We start from the raw sequence: 23,096 nt of genomic DNA, 5'->3' as shown, positions 1-23,096 counted from the left end.
TGATCAACAATGTATCGATACTATTGGAAGAATACTCCTATATTACGCGTTTTAATTTGGATTATCAGTTTAATTACATAGGACATAAATCGCTAGTATTGTAAATCGTTAAACGACTGAACACTTTATTAGCTGTTGAGTAGAGTATTCAAAACACGTTTTAAAAAGCAACAAGATTGCGACATTGAAAGTAAAAGAATGGATAGACCGCGGCGTAAACAGAGTGGAACGTTCGAGAAAACGGCGGCTAATTGGATCATTATCATTGAAATCGCAGACAAGAATCGTGTTTGAGGAAGTGTATGTCACTTATTAAAACGTCGGTCAGAGAGAGAAGACCAGACCCGTCGTTAACGTATTTATTGCATTTAATAATGAAAGACTAGCCTAATATGTGAGAAAAAAGCCTAAATGTGAGAAATATCAAGCATGTTAGGCTAAACGAATACACTTCTTGTGGAATTATTTCTTCATTAAGCGAATGATTAATTCTCAAAAAGAATACGTGATTTTTATTACTTTGATTTTAAACATCTGATATTTCAATACGTTCAAATTTAACAATTTTAAAAAGATCGATACAACAGTGATATAAATCGCTTGTTTAATAATTTGAGAAACTTAAAATTAATGTTTAGTTTGAAAAAATTAAATTTGCGCTGTGAGATAGAATTTTTTAATTACTATTTATACTCTGATTATGAATAGCATTGAGTTTAATTTATGCTAATAGTGAACTGTCGAGCTGAAACTAGATAAATTTAATTATTACAAGATATCGATTTTGTAATGATCAAATATAACTTTCTTACTAATTTTTACTAATTCTTTTTAATATTTTTTTCTTAGACAAAATGTAGAAATGATAAATTATATTTGCACACATTATAACAATAAGAGAAATAGAGAATGCAGATCAAATATATACATACATAAATATGACAGAATTTAAAGAATACTGATTGCACTGATATGAAGTAAGTTATATTATATTGTATTAAGATAATCATGTAAAATATAACGAAAAAGAATAATATGAAATATAATAAAAATTAAATTTAAAAAATCAGTTTTAAAAGAACAAAATATTCTAAGAGAACATACAAAGTTTTGAGATCTGACCTAAATTTCAAATATAATTGACATTACTGAGAAAGCAGAAAAACATGGTGACAACATGGAATCTTTTTATCGTTATTATGTATAGCGATCTGCACAAAGATATTCATGATTTGCATTTTTATGAAGAAATAAAGGAAAAAAGATTTTTACGAAAAGCAGGAATTTAAACGAAGAATAAAATTTTCGATGTATTTTAATTTATTTTTTAATTTATTTATTTTAGATTTCTAGATCTAAAAGATCAAATTTTTTCTCATCATAATAATATTAAAAATTAAGATATTAAATGCAAAATCTTAAAATAATCAATAATCTTTTATAAATTATTTTTTATTTTAGAAGATTGATTTCAAGTTTATTAAAAGTAATTTAAGCGGCACGTGATTGATGCAAATAATAATTTCCTCAAAAAGTTGTTTAATCAACAATAATAAGCAATTTTACAGATCTTTAGAATTATATGCGTAATTCTATTTAATATCTTAACTTGATTTGTCGTTAACTTTTATGAGAAGCGTTTTACGAGATAGCGTAATTGTATTGTATTGCGTGTGTAGCGCAATTGTTAGCTTATACATATGTAACCTCCGAATTAAATAGCATAGATTGATTTTTTTTATCGCACGACGAATGTTGTAAATCGGCCTCGGCGCAATCACGTGGATAGCTCGCACGTTTTCTTTTTCGCTCTTGACGTTCGCACGATTCGGTCGATATGTATATGTATTTACGCGGCTGCACTCGAGGCCGCTTGTAGTTTCGACCAGCCGGGCACAGGAGATTATTATCGGGCGCAGTTATCAAACTTGATAGATGATAGCGGGCGGTGCGCTAAATAATTTATGAGGGAACGAGTTAAACAATTTTCACGTCCGGTTTGATCGCGTCCGGATCCATCGTCTTAATCTATTTTCGTTTGCGTTTGCCTCGCAGCAGAATTGTGCATTTCCTTCTTAACGAGGGAGGGAAGCGGCTGTCTCTCGGCATAATGCACTTGACGCATAATGAACCTGACACGATGATAATGAGTCGACTAATTTCGTGATATGAGCGTGACGCGATGTGACTTCTCTCTCATTCTCTCCTTCTACGTAAGCCGGTTCTCCTTTTTCCACGTAATTATACGTAACTTGACGCAACGAGAAACGTCCGAAATTATGAATACGCGATACGCTATTATGCGCTTTTGTAAACAAAGTCAAGAATCAAGTTTCCAAAACAAAAGAAGAAAAAATAATCGCTGATATTATCGATACTCATGTTTCGCTGTCTGGCATTATTCGCTTCTCTCATCTCGCAACGCCGGAATCGCGTGTTACTCTAAATAATCGCCGCGTTCGATCGGGATTATTAATTATCGTCGCTTTATTTCATTATGAAATTTGGCGCAAGTGAGCGCGGTGATTGGGACCGGCATTGACACGATAAAGGTATTATCGTTCACGACGATTCTTCAACCTGCCATTGCGCCAGGGTGCTTATTACGGATTATAGATTATCAATAATGAGCGAGATTGGCAACGGCCTGCGGACAAATAGCATCTAATTATGCTGATTAATGCCCAACCCCGCGATTTTTCACTGCCTCTGGCCACTTCAACGACGAACGATCTTGAGCCGATTCGCAAAAACAGCGCCTATTACCCATTGATAGATCTTGCCATTGATAGCTCTTAATTGATCGGCTCTTTGAACGCTGATCGAAATAAAATGCGACGTGAATGACTCTTATTTCTCGATCTTGCATTTTACGTATGTTGACAGTTTTGACACTCCAGTTCGTGTATATTTTGCAACAAAAACGTTGTACTGTCTGGAACTTGATAATAAATTCGTAATAATAAATTATAACGTCTTAATTCTCATAGATTATGAAAGAAAACGTAGGATATTAAAAACTTTCTTTTGTTCGCACATAATCTTGCATATGATGTTCCATTCAATTTTATGCTCGCATTGGGATCGCACCGACGAAGTAAGATACGTACACATACGCGGTATCTTTTACAACCCTTTTACCCTTTTATCCTCTTTTACCCTTATGCGAACATAGTCAATATTGGGATATTGCGATCACAGAGTCGATTCCTCATACGATCGCGATCGCGCATTTACTTCCATCTCGTTTCGCGCGAGATCCAGATAAACCGGACGAGGGGAGAATTCTGGTATAGCTCGGGGTCAATCATAATTCACGATCTTTTATTCAATTCTGGCCATTAGCATGCATACACGCGGCGCGGAATCGCCGCGATTCTCGCTGGAGATATTGCCGCCGGGCGGGGATAGAGGATTGTCCTCGTAAAATCACCGAAATTCCATGTTTATTCAATACACAGGGACGCCGGGATGCCGCGGCCCAGCGCGGATGACTCTCTTATCTCGCGCGTGCCCAGATAAGATGGGAATGCGATTTTCGGTGCGGGCTTCCGTGCCGCGGATCACCCGCGGTTATTGCTCCTCGGATGGCCTCGCTGAGCCCGGAACCGACGCCATTTTAATCAATACCAAGGAGATTTTGCGCGATATCGGTGGGATTGGTCGAATCATTCTCTCTTCTGGTAAACGATAAATTAAAAACAGCCGCATATTTTTGACTGATGTTTTATTGCCGCTTATATTACGCGCCCTTCTTTTTCACGCACGTCTTACAAGCTCGTTTCGTTTCGTCATATATTTAATATTTGACACTCGATATTAATTTTCGTTTCAATTTCGTATATATTTTTATCGTCTGTGTAATTTATTTTTTATTTATTCTCTTTTTTTTGTTTTTTTTTTATTAAATTACATGTTTAAGGTCACTTTGCAAGGACTCGAGTCACTCGACGCCCGGCGAGATGTTTACCTTGCGTCGCGATTACAAATGGCGCGAAATTAAGATAAATTCACGATCGTTCGCCATCGACATCGTTCTCCATTTTCATGTCGCACGAACATAATAATTCCCATCGAAAGTATACAGTACTTAATTCGATATCGATATCGATCACGCGCGAGATAAGCTGCCGCAAATTATAACGTTCCGCTACCCGGATGCAACGATCTCACCAAACGATCATTCGTCAAACTTGAATCTTCGAAAAAAGGTTAAAGTATTACTCATACAGTATTATTCATAACCTTTTTTCATAATTAAGAATAACAAACGATATAACAAAAAAAACCTGTTTCTTTTCACATGAAATATATTATAATGCGGTAAACGTGGTAAAAATGGAGCTTAAAAAGAATCAAAATCGACAAATTGCGATCGATGACGTCAAGAGTATCGGGGTGAGACCTGCAAATTTTCAGCGAATTGCCGCGATTGAAAGATTAAGTTGAAAGAATAACTTTATGAGAGAGAATCAGGTATTGATTCGCACACACAAAAAGACTTCTCTCTCGAAAGTTTCTTCTTTTTATCTTTAAAATCTACCCCGGCGATATGTGTTCTCCGAGAGAGAAAGAGAGAGAGAGAGAGAGAGAGAGAGAGAGAGAGAGAGAGAGAGAGAGAGAGAGAGAGAGAGAGAGAGAGAGAGAGAGAGAGAGAGAGAGAGAGAGAGAGAGAGAGAGAGAGAGAGAGAGAGAGAGAGAGAGAGAGAGAGAGAGAGAGAGAGAGAGAGAGAGAGACTCTGGAATTACGTAGGTATGAACTCGCGTTAAGAATTATTACGTTGTTAGATTATGTCTAACAATGATGATTGCCGCTATAATCTCTCTCCGTTACTCGCGTCACGCTCGGCTTGACACCACCACGAACAAAAAGGACCGTACCGGCTTGTAAAGTGTGCGTGCGCGCGAATTCATCGATTTACATCGGCAAAGTGGCGAGCACGAAAGCGAGCGCTGGTGCAGCTGCTCGATCGGAGGAGAAGATTGAAGAGGAGTGCACACTTTACTACATGGTTAACTTCATTATCGGAACGCGCGCGTCGGCCGTTACAACTACGGGCCGCATTATTGCTCGGCGGTTAGCGTAACTACTGCATTTGTTTTCGCTGCGAGACATGCACTTACGCGATCCCGCCGTGCAGCAACAATAGCTCGCGCCGATTAAGTAATTGCGGGTGTTCGGCCTATGTCGCCGTTTTATCGTTTACTCTCGGCTCTTCTCTTTCCTAGACATGCGTTGGATCTTTAGATCTCCAATCGTCGAGGTATTGGATCCTAGAGACCTCTGCTCCTTCGAGCTCTTTCTTCGAGTTTTACAGCATTAGCAATCTGCAGCATTATCTTGATTGCTGCATGTGTTTAGCATTTGTGTCTTTCAAGCATCAAATCTCTTTAATGTCTCTGTTTATCAGGAATTGCGAGCAGTTTTTTGAATGTTTGTTAAATCTTATTTTTCAATTTTCCGAAAATTAAAAGATTTCAAGGAAATCTTGAAGTAGAGTTTAAATAATTTTCGGGATCTCAGATGTTTATGCAGAATTATATGCTTCTTAGCCTAGGCTTATTTCATCTCGAATATATGTTCTCTTTTTCAGGTTGCGACGGGGAGTCAGATGAGGGCGGCAACAAGAGACGAAGAAGCAGAACTAACTTCAACAGTTGGCAGTTGGAAGAATTGGAACGGGCCTTCTTGTCGAGTCATTATCCCGATGTCTTTATGCGAGAAGCTCTGGCTGTGAGACTCGAACTAAAAGAGAGCCGCGTGGCAGTAAGTTCCTTCTTCTGTCGTTATTTATTTGATATCTTGATATCACAAGGAACTTCATGATATGACTAAATTGCAGTTAACAGATATTAAAATAAAAAGAATAACATTAGCAACTATTAATTAAAAATAAAAAGTATTACAAGCACGTAAGTTAATAACGAAATCTTAGACTTTTCGATTAACCGCCACATTTCGACTATATATATATATATATATATATATATATATATATATATATATATATTCTAACTCAACGTAACCAATTCTATTCAATTCAATTGATTTACTTCGAAACGAAGCATAAAATTAATCAACTCCAATTGATTAAACTTTAACAAGATTTTCAATTTAGTTATAAAGCTACTTAGGTATGTACAATATCCCTACATCGAAACATTAGTAAAAGCATTAAAATTTCGTATTCCACTATTTTTTCTGCGTGTCTATTTAAAATAGGAATGAGGGGCAGGGGGGGGGTACGCGTACCACTTCTTACAATCAGTAGCAAATCTAAAATAGCATATGCTATCAGAAAAACAGCCAAAAATGGTATAGTAAGATAAATAACTGTACTCCATAAAAATCTATTTTTTATATTTGCATTTTCTGACTGCGTTTGTTTTGTTGCTCGCTACAAGCATTGGGTTGTGTTATATTTCATTATTGCCTTTGTCACAAAGACAATACTTTGTGACAAAGATTTTGAATAAGAAAGCATAAGTAGGATTACAGACTCTATTTTTGCTTAATTCTGTAGCAGACTACATCAAAGAATCAAATCTTCATAACGGCATGTCAGACAGAAAGGTTAGCCATTTCTGGCTTAAAAACTAAGCCATTCTTCAAACAGTTTGGAAATTATTTAATTTTTAAATTTATTTTGATTTTTATACAGAAAAATTGCGTATTACACACTAATACTGGAATAATATATCTAGGGCATATATATTTTGTTTTAAAATTATTAATTAGATATAATTAGTTGATATATATAATTAGTTTAAGTTATTCGATATCTGTAGTAATTTAAAATTTTTTATTAAATTATTAGTTTTTTATTTCTTATAAATTCGATGTAATAAATCGAGAATAACTCTGAATAGACATTATGTGATAAGTCTGTTAAAAATAACAGTATGGGAATTTATAGATCATCATTATCTTGAATTTTTATATATAAATTAAAAAAATTTTGTAATAATAATATAATAATAATATAATAATAATAATATAATAATAATAATCTTAATACTCTTAGAGAAATCAAATTTAATATTACTATTTAATACTAGTTAATATGATACTGGAAATTAATATTAAACAATTAAATAATAGTGCTTTTAATACTCAAAATAAGTAATTAATTACACTGGCCGATGTGGTTTCTGTTGTTTGAATAAAAGATACCTTCTCCGATATATTTTTTATGCGCTGAACATGAATCCAACAATTAAATTGCTCTATCACGTCAAGTTTATGAAAAAAGTGAATTAAATGTGTCACAATTGATATTTTTTTGATATATTTGTGATTTGATATATTTTTTCCTACTTTCGTTTACGCCATCTTAAACTGACAATTTTTATCTTTAAAATAGATTTTTTAACGCCGTACTTTTTTTTCATTGAGTAAATAATTATTTACTTATTGGGTGTTCAATCTTTTTAGTCAAGTAGATGTATCTTAAAGCTTTAAAATTATTTACAAATTTTTTACTTAATTTAAATTTGAAATTTTTTTACAACTGTTTAAATTGCAAAATTTATATTGCGAACAATATTTTTCTAAAATTTAATTAGCGCATTAATTTAAATTAGCGCAAATGGCAAATTTTTACCGATGACAAATTTTTGATCTGTCACATTTAATCTGCATTTAATTAATTTTGAAATCAGATTTTGAAAAATCTGATTTCAAATTCGGATTTTAATGATCTTAAAAACCTTGCAATTAAAATCATCACGCAGTTCTTAAAATTTTTTCTTTTAAAAACATTTGGCATAAAATGTTCTTCTTGGCTATTTGACTACGCAATTCGATGAAAAAACGTACAGCGTTAAAAAAATTTTGTTCTGTTGTTTTAAAGGTAAAAGTTGGCACTTTAAAATGTAAATGAAAGTAGAAAAAAATTTATTTTACTAGCAAAAAATCACAAATATCTCAAAAACCTGATGTGATAAAGCAATTTAATTGCCGGATTCGTGTTCAGTGCGCAAAAGTACATCGAAAAAGGTATCTTTTGTTCAAACAACAGAAAAAAAAGGTCTTAAAACGTCGGCCTGTTACTGTTTATCTTTTAATATTAAATTTCTATAAAGATAGATTATTAGACGCCTAAGATTTTGTTCGCCGAGATTGCCCATTATTACTATTTATTATTTCTTGATTTCAGAAAATAAGATGACTATTCCAATTGTAATGTATTAATAATAAATCACTTTTGTTTTTAATTTCTTTTATTAAGAACTTATTCATTAAATATATTTAAAGAGGTAAGTATTATATATCATTATTTACTATCATGCTATTTATTAGTAAGATATCACATCTTTTATTTAACTATAATATTGAAAAATACTTAAAAGCAAGATTGTTAATCGCAATATTTAACTTTCATTTTTTAAGTTTCAGAGTAATCTTCTAGAATTAGTAGTAAAAGTATTTCTTAAGTGGATAAATTTATATATATTTCTCTGCAAAACAAAAAAGATTTTTTAGTTTTATATTACATTTATATTTATTTAATATTAAAATAAAAAGATTATGAACGATTTATCACCGGGTCATTAATAGACATTTATTAAAATTTAAATAATTATATATAATACGACTAAAAATTATTATTTTTAATGACAAAATATGACAATTAAAAGTTAGAGTATGCAAAATGTATATTGACATTTTATATATTCTTTCTTTAACACATGAAACCATTATCAACTATTAGTCAATAATCAATAGTCAATAGTCTTAAATGATTTACAACTGGAACAGTTGTATTATTTATAGTTAAACAAACATTTTTGTCATTTATGAAGAAGTCTTAATTGTAATTATTTTTTTAATATTAAAACCTATATTATTTTGTTTAATTTAAACTTTAATTTTTTTAACTCAGATTTATTTATTTGATATTCTAAATATATGAAATTTTTGTTTTCAAAATTTTGATAACCTTTTTGTTATTGTTATACAGCCAGTATCTCTATCGAAAATTATAACGTTATTTTGGCATTTTTTGTTTATTATTTTTTCACTAAACAAAGTTCTAATTTTACTGAAAGGTCTGTAGTGTAAAAGAAACATGCGATTGAGCGCATAACGTACGAACATCGCGTGATTCCCTGATTATACATACGCAACGAAAGAAACGGACAAGAAATAAAGTGATAAAATAATGTCGAAATTGTTTGTAACGCGAGTATGATGCGAGGATAAAAACGAGTGACGAGATATGCAAATTGAGAAGATGCATCGATGTGGGAGGAGAGAACGGATGCATGCGGTGTCTAAGCGGATAAATATAAATATCCGCTTCAAGGATCTAAGGGTGACCGTGTGTCCGACCAGCCGTGAAATTGAGAATTCACCCTTCCCGCGGTCCTGTCGAAAGATTCGACTGGACTGCATTCGACGAACGCAAGCATAAGCTGTCCGAAATACCGGAAGAAGGTCAACCATGTCAAACAGATTTAATGCCAATTTCTTACCGGCGTTGCCTTAATGACACGCGCCCACGTTGCCTTGTTATGATAGATCTTTATGAGGATCTACTTTATAAACTATCATTTTTACATTAGATATTCTATGTTGTATCAAAATATGGCAAGTTAATAGAGTGTCTGTTAACAGAGTGTAAAATTTTTTAAGTAATGTACATCTACTATCAAAGCAAAGTTTTCTTTATGTTTAGACAAAGCTTTCAAGACTTTAAGATCTGACTGCACTAATATTATTTTGACTTTAACTAAGACTTAAAATTCTAAATTTGTTGTATCAAAGCAAAAGCAACATCTAAAATGATTTATTTTGCGCTTATCTTATTAAGATTAGGGCAAATTCAAGCATGTTTCGCAGGTTTCAGGCATTTTTGCTTTGGTGCAACAAGTTTAAAGTTTCAAGTCTTAAAGCTAAAATAACGTTGATGTAAAATAGGTCTAAACAATTTGTAATTTGCGTCAGATTGAAGAGTTTTATGCTTATAATTTTATATGTTGTATATTGTTATGTATCCGATTCTTTAAAAAATTTTTTATATTACACAATTCACAAGTTATATATAGATCCTATCCAACATTGATAAATCATCTAAAATAGGTGTAAATTCAAAATTTTCTTTCTTTACTTTTAATCTCAATTAGAATTTTTGCGTCTATTTTAATACTGAACAGTCAAATCTACGTCTTTTGATATTATTTAACACCTATAGCTGCTACTTAGAATCACAAAATTCTATTAAGTCACAAAATTCTATTAAGTCGAAAACTCCTTTTTTAAAGTTCAATTCATAAAAAATATATACAATTCCTTAAAATCTATAAATGTTTTAAAACTAAGATCAAAAAATAAAAGTGAAATTTGAACTTGGATCTATCAGAAAAAAAATTTTTAAGTAGATATTATATAAATAAATGAAGAAATGAATAAATGAAAAAAAGAAGAGTTGCGAGACCCTTGCGTAAATATCATTGAAGAACAATGGCGTACTATCGGCACCGGCATTATTTAAATAGACGATCGCTGAGCGGATAAATCTGTGTCGAGTTTGCACCCTCGAGTGGATCTTCGAAGGTAACGTACCAGATGGACTAACTACCCCCTGGAGACGGAGCTGAGGGGCAAAGGTCCGAGGCCGGAACCAACCCTCGGTTGTCTGTCGACCCTCGAAAATTTGATCTTGAAGTCACTTTAAATTCGTGTCTATCGCCTCGTCGATCTTTAATAGCCATAGACTGAATAAATCCGTGTAAATATGTCACGGAGCCGGACTAAATTCAAAATCGCATGATTTTTAAGCTTGAAATTGAAAATTTTCAATGTAGCAAATGTATATATTTAGAATGTATATTTTTAGAAAAAGATGGTTTTCTCGATGATATTCGCGAGTGCAAAATTCGACCACAGGCGCAGGTCGATAACGTCGATTGATCGTCGATCGCGTTTATCTGTTTGTTGCGATATTCCGAAGAGATGTGCCCGAAAGAGCACATACGTTCATGGGGGTTATCATACGTGGTGATCGATGTTATCTAATCTGAGAGCTATTCCCTGTCGTAGGGAAGTTTCTTCGAAAGGACGCATCGGCTGTATGACATCGTGTCACATTGTGTCACCACTCGACCGGGTTATCGTCTCCGCCATCTTCGTTCGGCAAAATCCGATTCGATCCTTCGTCCTGATCGAAAGAGAGGTTTGAGATATCTGTGGATTCTACTGAGGAGACTATTTCGACGATCAATATTTTACGATGCATAGGTGTTGCCGCGGGATGATCTCGCGTTATCGGCCGACGTCGCAGTTCCGATTTCGCGTGTGCGAAATTATATGCGCGAATCGTGACCGATGTCGCAATAATAAACATAACATCGAGAGCTACTCATGTTTTGATTTATCGTGGCTGAAGAAGAGCTCGCGAATGTGATCGCCATTATCAAGGTATAATTTGCATCTGACAGCGAATCACGGGCGGGTACCTATTGGTATCGGTACAACGGCGAGCTTGTAAAACTTTGGGCCATTTCCAATCATCTCCGCTAACCGTAACGCAATTATTCTACGATTTTATTACAGTCCATTGTTCGTACTCAGTAGCTCGATTCGCGAAATCGACGTTATTTTTCGAATGGAGGAAGAATACAATTGAATATAGTACGTTTCAGATCACGATACGATCGCTCTGTTTTCTTCCACTTGACATTCATTTTCTATATTTCTCTTACACTCTGTCAAATAACCAACCGAATACTTCCTATTATGATAAAAACAAGAAGATTGTAAGGCGAAGGGTTAATTACAGTATGGAACAGTTTAATTGGCCAAGTAAGAGCGCTCTTATCGGCGCGGCATGGAAAACATCGTTTATTAATTGACGGAAATGTAATCATATTAGAATGCATTATCTTCCCGACGGGCTCTGTATGATGATTATGGTTATCGGATGCGATGTCGCCTCTTCGAGTTTTTACTGTCATAAAGATACGCTTTATGTATGTCGAGCCAGTTGTGCGCTTACAATGTAAGCTGCATTTCCTCTCAGCGATGCTCTCTCGCATGCTGCGGCACGACTGAAGAAAAACTGTGTTATTTAGTCCATTAGAACACGAGATCGGCTTTCATCGAATAGAAATAGCTTGTTAAACTGTTATCAGTCGTTGATAATTCCTGACGAATAGCTATGCTAATACTCGAGTCGTGTTTCTTATGTATCGTGTCAATGTAATGCATTACAGCTGTGCGTTACGGTGATTTCTGAACTGCAGGCAGGACGACTCTGTGAGATTTATGAGTACGATTTCGGATGACATAACGATAGCGATATTTGTCGACAAGGACGATATTTTTGTTGACGATAAATTAATTGAATTCCATTTCAATTTGTTACTTTTCTAGTTTTATATAGTAATCTGTCACATTGAAATGTTTTTTTCTTTCTGTAAACATTTTTTAATAAAATCCGAGAAAATATAATGGATCAGATCCAATAAGATCTAATTGAAAATAGTCTTATTAATTCAGTGACAGAATTAATGAAATAAATAAATAACTAAATAAATATGTGTGTGTGTGTGTGTGTGTGTGTGTGTGTGTATGATGTCTTTTTGGAATCTTAATCATATTTTAAGTAAATGTATAAGTAAAAATAGTTTAGTGAGAAAACTTGTTTTAGCGATAATTTTACAATATCATAGATTGTTTTTTTTTACAAGTTATGATTTACTTACAAAATAAATATGTATATATTTATTATGTTATATATATTTATTTTATTAACATTATAATTGAATTTGAAAAAATTTTTTTAATTAGATTTGATGTTGATATATCTTGTTTTTTCGTAACAATTTTTTTTAGATTTGACATTTCTTTTAAGCAATTTTATAAAAATTTAGTGACAAGATTCGCTTTCACATCAAAGATTGTCTTTTTCTACAAATTACGTTATTACGTTAAACAATCAAGATTAGAGTTAACGAGTTTATTTGCGAAAATATCAATTATAATCATAAACTACTCAAATATGATTGGATTCGAAATTTGTGATGTAGTACAGTTACATTACGTTAACCACAGCTGAAAGTCGAAGAGTTAGAGGATTAAATAGCAAAAGCGCGTGCGACGGATTCTAAATAGAGCCGTCGAAGTAATCGAATTAATTACGATCGCCTGAAGTTTAATCGCGAGTAACGAGGATTCACGGATAGCGGGATGAAGAGGCGAGCGAGCGCTTTGGTCTCGTTCGGGAGGGGTCCTAAAGTCGAAGAAAGTCTCGTAAAGCTACGTGATGCGAGGAAGGTGTTTCAGGGAGCCGAGGGGATCTATTGATCTTCGGCTCGCGCGAGCTCAGCGCCGCTCGTCGGCCGGGCCATACAACTAATGTCTTTATCTCTCCCCCACGGCCACCCCATCGTTCTCTCTTTCTCTCTCACACGTATACAACATACTCTCCCTCCCTCTCCCCTCCCCTCCTCTCTCTCTCTCTCTCTCTCTCTCTCTCTCTGTTCATTTCCTCTTGCCTCTCGAGAGAGTGCCCTCACTACCCTTCGGTCGCGCCGTGGCTCACGCTAGCCCTAAATCGTCGTTCATGCCACGAGCGTTCACGCAAGCAAAGGGTTGTCGTCCTCAATGAATCAAGACACCCGGGAGGGTCGTTGGTCCTTCGTTCTGAGACAGGAGCCTTCCTGTAATTTCGGAACTTAATGCATCCGCCCTTCGTGTCGCTTCTGATAGCGACGCGGCGAAGATGGCGCTGTGATTTAAACAGCTCGCAGAGAAATTTTACGTAGTACGAAGGGTGAGGGCAAGGAAGCTTCGGGGAAAGATCCGCAGATTTACGCCACGCGGCGAACGTCTGTTACAATTCAACACCTATGGGGAACAACGCCGAACTTTCGTCAATTGGTGAACTTATAGTCGATTTAATCTTCTTTTTTTAAAAGCATAGAAAGTGAGTTGAATCAGGTGATCGAAACTCATTGACGTTCACGAAATGAACGAGAAGGCACATCGTTCCAACTTTATTTTCTTCAATAAAAGGGATTATTTAATTTTTATCAAAGATTTAACTATAACAATACGTTAAAAAGTATAGTATAATCGAACATTGTATTTTTTTTAAACTTTCGCTAATCATTGCAATTACAGGTGTGGTTTCAAAATCGGAGAGCAAAATGGCGAAAGAAGGAACACACGAAAAAGGGCCCCGGAAGGCCGGCACATAACGCTCACCCTCAAAGCTGCAGCGGCGAACCTATCCCACCTGAAGAGTTGAGACGGAAAGAACGCGAAAGGCGACAGAAGAAGTTGCTGAAAGCTCTCGAGAGACAGCAGCGGAAGCTCGCTGCTAAAGTAAGCCGCAAGCTCGCAAAAATATCCTTCCGCAATTTAAAAATTTCAAAGTACTTACGTTATTACTTATTACTTATTATATATTTCTTTAACGTGTCAATTTCTTTCAGAAGAAGGAAATTCTTTATATTATCAAAATCATTACACTTGATGATTATATAATAGCAACAAAAATAAAAATATTTGTTTACCTTTCTTAAATTTTATTAATAATTCAATAATTTGATATACAAACGAAACGATGCGTAACTATAATATAACCTTGTAAGCATATTTATAACGTTTTTGCAATATCTATGAAGATTTATTGATTTTGTATGTTAGCATTTGGCATAGCTCATAACATTCCAAGACAGTATCTTTACATCTAAATGTAAAAGCATACTTATTCGTTTATTATTTATTATTATTTTCTAAACGAGTAAATAATTAAATGCTAGCTGTGTAATATAGATTCTTTCGTCTTTTAATTTCAGGGCATAACAGTGGACCTATCGACATTGCGTGCCGAGTGGGAGTCTCGTAGTGAGGCAGCATCGGGTCGCAGTTCCTCCAGTGGTCCCCTGAACTCATTTGGTCAACTGGGCCTAAGTAACGAGAGCAATAACATATCCGCGTCCGGTAACGACGCTAACGAGGAAATCGACGTAGTCGGCGGATTGGATTCTTGCAGCGAAAGCGGTAGCGAGCGAGTGGATTCAGCAGCCGACGGTTCCGTGGATGGCGAATGTTTTCCAGCGCTTAACAGTAACGCGAGCGAAACCGGCGAGCTTCGGAAGAACCCGCAGAATCCATCGATGGAGCACTTGAATCACCAACCAGGCATCCATCATTGGGGCTTGAGTCTGCTGGAGCGACGGCGCGAGCTGGTGGGAGTCGGGGCGGGTCGCCAACCGGTCGGTAACGGCGCCAGGAATCTGATCAGACAGGCCGCCAGCGAGGAGGAAGTCCAAAGCGGCAGCATCGATCTGTCGGTGAAGGGCAGGGAGGAGAGGAAGAGGTTGAATCCATTCTCCATCGACAGCCTATTGGGGAACAATCGGACTAGCGCGGCATCAGATCGCAGGCCGGCGACGCCGACGTCGCCAACATCTCCTGTTTCGTCGGCTTGCACGTCGCCCTCTACAACGTAGTTAAATAGGCGTGGAGAGACTCTGAAATGTGCTTAAAAGTTAATGCAGTCGAAGATAGCGAAGAGAGCGATTACAGAGGTAATCCTTCATCGAGATTACTAGTGACAGTAAAGTGATCATCGGATGAGCGAAAATTGAAGCGCGAAAAGTGGAACTGATTTTCCTGGTCGTGAAATCGCGCGGAAGGACTAGCTACGGTAACTGTCCTCTGTAGCCCCGTTTCTACGGATTTTCCTATCGCTTTGACTGAAATCGCTAAACTTATGGATATCCTCGCGTACTTATAAACATTCTTACATCCTTCGATGAATGCGCGTCTAGATTCTTGATATCCTGAGGTCTTTGAGAGTCTGAACGACACGAATTCAAAGCCAGAAGTAACCGAAGGAAGGAAGAAAGAAAAGAAATAAATAGATCGAATTTTAAAATTCAGGTTATATTACCGCGATTAGTTACGTAATTCTGAGACTCTTTGGATCCGAAGGAATTCGAGGATCTAAGTTTCGCGTCATCGGCACGAACCGACAAGACTTGATATCAGTTCGACATATCGAATGCATGCGTGACCGCCATAGAGTGCGTTTGATTTCGTCCATTGTGTCTCCTTTCAAGGAAGAAAATGGCAAAATGTGCAATAAATGCGGATATCGCTTGCCAATTAGGCAGGTCCGTTTTTGAGGTAAGACAGAAAAAGCGAGAGAGAGAGAGAGAGAGAGAGAGAGAGAGAGAGAGAGAGAGAGAGAGAGAGAGAGAGAGAGAGAGAGAGAGAGAGAGAGAGAGAGAGAGAGAGAGAGAGAGAGAGGGAGGGAGGGAGGGAGGGAGGAAGGGAGGGAAAGAGAGAGAGTGTGTGTGTGTGTGTGTGTGTGTGTGTGTGTGTGTGTGTGTGTGTGTGTGTGTCTGATTGATTAAAAAAAAGAGAAAGAGAAATTGAGAACGAGCATGTGAGTGCATAAACGCGTGTATTTAATGTAAATAATGAGAAGAAAATCCATTTTATTTAATTTGTGAGTAGTTGATACCCCAGTGTTCGTCAATCGCGGATATTATTTAAAGCAATAGGATAGAGGTTCTCAATTCTTTACACACTTTCGATCGGTTTAATGAAAATTACTAGAAAAACATACATTAATATAAACATAAACTTAAATTTCTATACAAAAGATAGTCTGGGCAAATTTACCTTAAACCTTAAATTAAATTTTTCCCAACATTATTTTATTGTAATAGCGAAGTGATTAACTAATAATGTCAACTGATTTGGGAGACAAAGAGAAACGAAGAAAAAACGTCATTGAGGACCTCTGTGATAGGCATTTGTTTTGTGTTGTATATAAACTTCGAAGATCCTAGATAAGCGTGAGTACGGTGCGGTACAAAATTTGCTCCACCCCCGTAAGCAAAGTTGACCTACGAGACCGGTTTATGGTTGGGGTGATTAAAAGTTGCCATACGAATGATCCAGGATGCAAAAAACCAGTACCTATCATATATCCATTAAAAATATATTAATTTATTCTCCAAATCACGCCGGCGTTCAGTCATTGCATCCCTTTCCCCCCCTGTCATCTCATTCCTCTTCTCTTTTATCGCATCTGAAGAAAGCAATGACAGGATAAGAGCGTAAGTATGAAACTAAATTAATTTGGACTTGGTAATTACGTGATGTGAGTTTGTTATTTCAGCGAAAGAGTTAAAAATATTTCTTGTTAAAAACTATTTTTTCGAAACATTTTTTCTATGTTCTTAGAATAAAATTAAATTTTATTAACAGTTTCGTTCGAAACTTCATGTTGGAATGTTTTAAATGTGAGAGAATACAACACGTCCAATTTTCACTAGGCGAAAGTCAATTCGAAGTTTACCGAAGAATAAATCGCGTTTGCAACACGGATATTTATGTAAATTCGTACGAGCGCGATTTATGTTCGCCACGAATCGGGATGCTCTCGCTGAAAGTCGAGAGCTTTTGTTCGTTTAACGTCGATGCGAGGGGAAGGAGACTGGCGGAATAATAACGATATACGACAATGCGGCCGTTGTCAGCGTCGCGTGGCGAACAATGAACCGCGCATAAATCATAAACACGATGCAACATTGCTTCCGCTATTATATTGTAGTTGCAATGCTATTTATATTCGGCACTGTTAAAAATATCGTGGTCGCCGATTTCTAAAAGCCTTTTCGAGCAGACCTTGCATTTTCAACGGAATTTCGGTATTGCTCGTTTGGATTCTAAATTGTGCAGTTCTGTAAAATATTGAAATAATGATAATGAAATAGAGATGTGATTTTATATATGTCGTGAATTAATTTGATAGTTGCTAAAATAATGAATAGCAATTCAAAGTTGTAATCCAAACAAGAAAATATCAACAACAAACTATCAAAATAAATTTATTACATCAATTTAACATTTGTATCATTTTTAAAAATTATGATTTGTGATACTGAATCTTCTGAATCTGTTTCACATTTCAGAATATTTTTAAATCACTATAAAAATTTTTAATTTATTTGCTTTTTGTGTGTAATAAGTTACATTGTTATATATATATATATATATATATATATATATATACATTATTTATATATTATATATATTATATATAAAATAGCGATGGTCTTTAACAATGATGGTATGTCTTGAAAATTCTTTTTAGCAATTAATTATTTTAAAATGGTTTTACCAAATTTAATTAAAATAAAAAAAATAAATATTTAAATACCTTAAACATTTGTGATATATACGAAATATTTTGTGATATAATTAAATGTTATTAAATTCTTGCAAATTTTTGTGACACATATAAGTATAGATTATTTTAAAAAATAATTAAAAATCTAAATTTCAATTTTAAAGAAAAATTTTTAATTAGAAATTTTAAAAAATTAGATAAACTTTTTTTTATAATCAAGTAGCAAAATAAATACATAATTATAATTATCTTATATAAACAATTCTCTTAATTCCTGGAAAAGAAGTGACAACATAATACGTGGCAGTTTCGAAATTCATTTCTTTAAATATAAGACAAATTCACGATCAACAGCGTCAGAAGAGCAAGTTACTCCAAAATGGCGTTGCCACTTTAGCGAATAGAAATCCGCGGACATTGCAAAACGACCGAGAAGGATAGTAGGGGCACAGTGGATGGTAATGTGCGTCGCGCGAAGACAATAAAACGCGTCGCCGCTCGCGATTTATGTTACGGGCATTTACGCGCGCGCGACTGGGCGCTTCCACAAAGGGCCATTGTGCGACGCGGCGCGGTTAATATTATTAGCCGTCGAGGAGCCGCGCTTAAACGGCCGATGCTTTCTGCCCTCGCCTTCGCCCTCGCCTGAGGACTCTATTACCAAAGTCCAATCCTCGCAGCGGCTGCCTCCTCTTCCTCGTTCACCGCATACCAGTCTATTGTCGCCGGGCACGAATGGCATTACGTGCCCTCTTCAGTCTAGCGGGCTCCAAAGCGGCGCTACTCGATTGTCGAGGAAGATCATAATGTCGTCTAGGACGCTCGGAAGAAAGACGCTACACGCGATTCAGCATTCTACTTAACCATATCAACGAAACTAAAATGCAAGATTTACGTTTCTTACCAAGAAACTAAATTTCTTATATTTCTTGATGTACATTGATGAATGTTATAAACATAAATGTGTTTGCAATTTTATATTATTTTATAATTTTATTTAACCTAAAAATTATTTATATATACAGCTAAATTTGGAATGTGACCTTTTAGTTTAAAATTTTTAGCGTGAGTATGGAAATATTTATTATTTTTATCTTTTTTTGATGTAATCCAACGTTAAATTTATCTTGATTTTATACATGCACATGCTGCAAGAATTTGTAAAGTGCGTGATGATTTATTCGCATCGTTATACGGATTTCTTTAGTCGTGACAAATCACATCAGTAATGTAGCAAAGCCGCTCAAATTAAGATTCGTTTGTTAATTTATGCATAAGATTCTAGCGTGTGTATATTTGTTTTTATTTTATATGTGCATATATACTTAAAATTTCAAATATATATTATAATACATAATATATTTATAAAATTTATACATATAAATAAAATCAAAATTGTAAATGTAGAGTAAATGCCAAAAACATGTTCTATGATGAAATATATTTTATGGTTGGGCTTTCCGACTAGACTCGGAATATCCTTACTACATTTTGTATCACTGAGGATGATTCAAATTCAAATCGAACGTTTAGCACTTTTTATTAATAAACATAGTTAAGATTAAACATATATTTGTGCACTGTTTACAACGCTGATACTTATTAGCTATATTATTGTCATATTTTTAAATATATTTTAAATATATTTTAGTTATAAGATCATAAAAATAAGATAGATAAGATATAATGTTTAATTATTCATTTTAACAATATATAAATAACGATTAGGTTTCGTTTGACTGTCTTCTTTCTTGCTACTGAAGCAATTGATTTCACACTTGAGATCTACGTAAGAGAATTCGGGATATTGTCACGTTGAAATTTATGATTGTCCAGACAGGCGTCACCTGGCTTGCGACCGGCACATTCGGAAATCACGAAAACGCGGCGTTGCGCAGCGCTCATTAACGTTCCCGCGATGATTCTCGAGGAATATGGATGTAAATTATTCTAAGATTGCTATTAGGAGCCAGACCGGCCACCTGCCGGATTTCACATATGGAGTTGCCAGGTATTAATAATCCGTAGATTTACAAGATCCTCGATTACCACTCTCCTTTATTAAGAAAATGTCATTGTCAAACGGACATATATATCACTGGCTCGTCTTCTGTTTAAACTGATTATAATGTGAAAGAGAAAGAAAAAGATAAAAAAGGAAAGACATAGAGAAAAACAAATGGGATCTTATAGGTCTTTTATTCATTGCTTTATTGCTAAATTTTTAAAATAATTATTTCTTTCGCAACTCAATGTCTCGTCGACTATAACACTTTATCAAAGTTTCGACACTAACTTGACTTGCGCGACTCTTTGTGAATTTTCTATGATTTTTCTGTTTTTATTATTTTAAAACATGAATTCACTGATTTCGAACTCTTCTCGACTGAACTCTTCTCATTGCTGACACAATTCGTGTAGAATTGTATATAATAAATAAAAAATAAATGATCAGAAGCATATAAGCGAAAACAGTATGTATGCAAAAATTAGTATATAATTAGTGAAAATAAATACATAAATTAATAAACAAAATTAATAAACGACTCTTAATGACTCTAAAATAACGACTCTTATTTTATCACCGATTTTAACTCCGCTAAATAATGTGTAATTTGTTTCCGCATACAATTTTAATTTGTAACTATGTTTCTTAGCTTTATTCATTTTATACAATTTTTACTGACGGAATATACCTAGTCAGAAAAATAATGTGAGAAACATTCCTTATGTATTGACGTGTATTGTTAAGATTGTTACGTTTTTTCAAGTCTTGTTTTCAATTAATTTCAATTTTTATCACACCGAGGATGACCTAATATAAGATCGAAACGACGTATGTTTATTAATTTTGTTTATTAATTTATGTATTTATTTTCACTAATTATATATTAATTTTTGTATACATACTGTTTTCGCTTATATGCTCCTGATCATTTATTTTTGAATTTAATAAGCGCCTTCTATTACTAAAATATAATAAATAATCAATAATAAATAAGTATGTCTATGTGGAGCGATTCGTTAGATGTTTGCGAAAACGTGTTATATTTGAAAGAATTCGAAGGTTGAAAAATAATAATCGATATACAAATAATATCTGTAATTTTGTGCTATCATGTATCAATACCATTTATGTAGTCAGTCTTTCTAGATCGAGAGAGCGGTCAGTACGATAATTTGAGGCTTCACAATTATACCATTTCGAGTTCGATTATTATCAGTCCACTAGCAATTAATAAATTACGATCGATAATAAACTATTCGATTCGATTTATTATCGATCCAACACAATTCAAAACTGGAAAAAAGAAGGGTTTAACTTTATTATTTGTCTTATTTGTCTCGTTCTCTGAATTTGCGAGAAAAAAATGCCTGGGTAAGAATACGGCTAGCTCCTCCCGCCAAGGTGTAACTCGATCAAGTTCGATCCAATAGATCAGGCGGCAGATTCCTTGCTAGTTATTACAAAGGGTCGGAGGTTGATCGCTCGCATAAACCATTTAGCTCTGATCACCTATGGATACCGATATTTCCCAGAGGTATCGGCTATCTTTCCACTCGATCTTTGTCCGACAAGGCCCTCTTTCCTTGTCTAGATAAACCTTATTCACTCCGCATCAGATTTAATATCTGAGCCCGAGTCTCCTAGCCCTCTCATTGGCTCCTCATTTTGTTTCCGATGTGTTTATGTATTCGAGTACTCTTCCTTGCGATGAGCGAATTCGATAATTTCCTATAAATTAATAATCTTGCGCCTGATATATTTTAGTATGAATTAAAAAAAAAATGTTTGAAATGAACGAATCTAGGAAGAAAATAACTTTTAGGCTTTTTGATGGAAATTTCCGATGGAAGATCGAAATAGAATTGTAACGCACATTTTTCCATAGAAAGTTTTCATTTTAGGATTCTAAAGTTTATTTCAATTATAATTTCAAGAATTCAAATATTTATTTTATTTCTTTATAATATTGAAAACTAATAAAAGAATCTAATAAATGTCAAAAATTCACACTGTTTAGCAGCAAATAATAAATATTTGTAAATATAAATTATTTCGTTCAATATATTTAAATATTTTTAATATTTCATTTATTTCTCATTTTTTGAATATTTTTTGAATATTTTAATTATTTCTTTTACCACCGTTTTTCTGTTTTATCGGATGTTTATCAAAAACAGGAAAGGTTTGATTTTCTTGAATTGTTTTCTTCGCGAAACAAGACAGTTTGACGAGCTCGTGGTCGACAACTCGCTGGGCTCGTGGCCAGCTCGTCTCATAAAATGCCGGCGACTTGGCCCAGCAATCGCCATTATGTATGTATGTACATAAATCGGTGTGCAGGGCAAGTACATAGCTCGCCGTGCACGGGAATATGCTCTACCCACATATTAAGTCGTTTCTCGTGCTGTACGAGGGACGTTGCTCTTACTTCCACGAAACGCATGCGCCGAGGCGTGCGACGAGCGTTCACGAAGCTCCCGAAAAAAAATCGACGACCGAGCTTGCGAAACTTTAATCGACTATCTATTAATGTATACGTGTTCCGGGACTGGGTAACGCAAAATTCCGCAATCTTATCGATTCTTCTTTACGCTAATTACGTTAGGATTTCGCACTTCGTTTCCGCAGTGACGGTTAGGATAGTGACGTCGAGGAGCGTTCGTTACACGTGACAGGCGTTATTAATTTTTCGGTATCGACTGGCTGACGTTTCGTACTTTTTGTTTTGAATGTGAACTTTGGCCGCGCGAAGGGCAATCTCGCCGGATATTGAAAAGCATTCATCCGGAGGCGGATCAGGACTTGGCAGAAGATCGAAGATGCATGATAAAGAATTAATAGCCGCTTTTGGCAACGAACCTGGTCTAACTGGCAGGAACAAATTTTATTACCAAATTTTCCTCCGCCTGTATGCACCAAGATGATAG

The 23,096-nt window shown here is 35.0% G+C and overlaps 1 protein-coding gene across 1 annotated transcript in view; it reads left to right on the top strand.

The window, feature by feature from the left end:
- The window catches only part of LOC105429929 (uncharacterized), a 38,762-nt gene extending 22,471 nt beyond the window's left edge, over positions 1–16,291 (top strand). The window contains exons 2-4 of the mRNA XM_011643188.3: positions 5,595–5,767; positions 14,129–14,332; positions 14,809–16,291. Coding sequence (XP_011641490.2) covers positions 5,595–5,767; positions 14,129–14,332; positions 14,809–15,465 — 1,034 coding nt within the window. The 3' untranslated portion in view covers positions 15,466–16,291. The remainder of the gene's footprint in view (positions 1–5,594; positions 5,768–14,128; positions 14,333–14,808) is intronic.
- The last annotated feature ends 6,805 nt before the right edge of the window (positions 16,292–23,096 follow it).

The sequence above is a fragment of the Pogonomyrmex barbatus genome, unplaced genomic scaffold (assembly GCF_055798465.1).
Source record: "Pogonomyrmex barbatus isolate J1 unplaced genomic scaffold, ASM5579846v1 scaffold15, whole genome shotgun sequence".
Taxonomy (NCBI): domain Eukaryota; kingdom Metazoa; phylum Arthropoda; class Insecta; order Hymenoptera; family Formicidae; genus Pogonomyrmex; species Pogonomyrmex barbatus.
The sequence above is the reverse complement of the archived record's forward strand: the minus strand, read 5'-3'. Positions and strand labels throughout refer to the sequence as shown.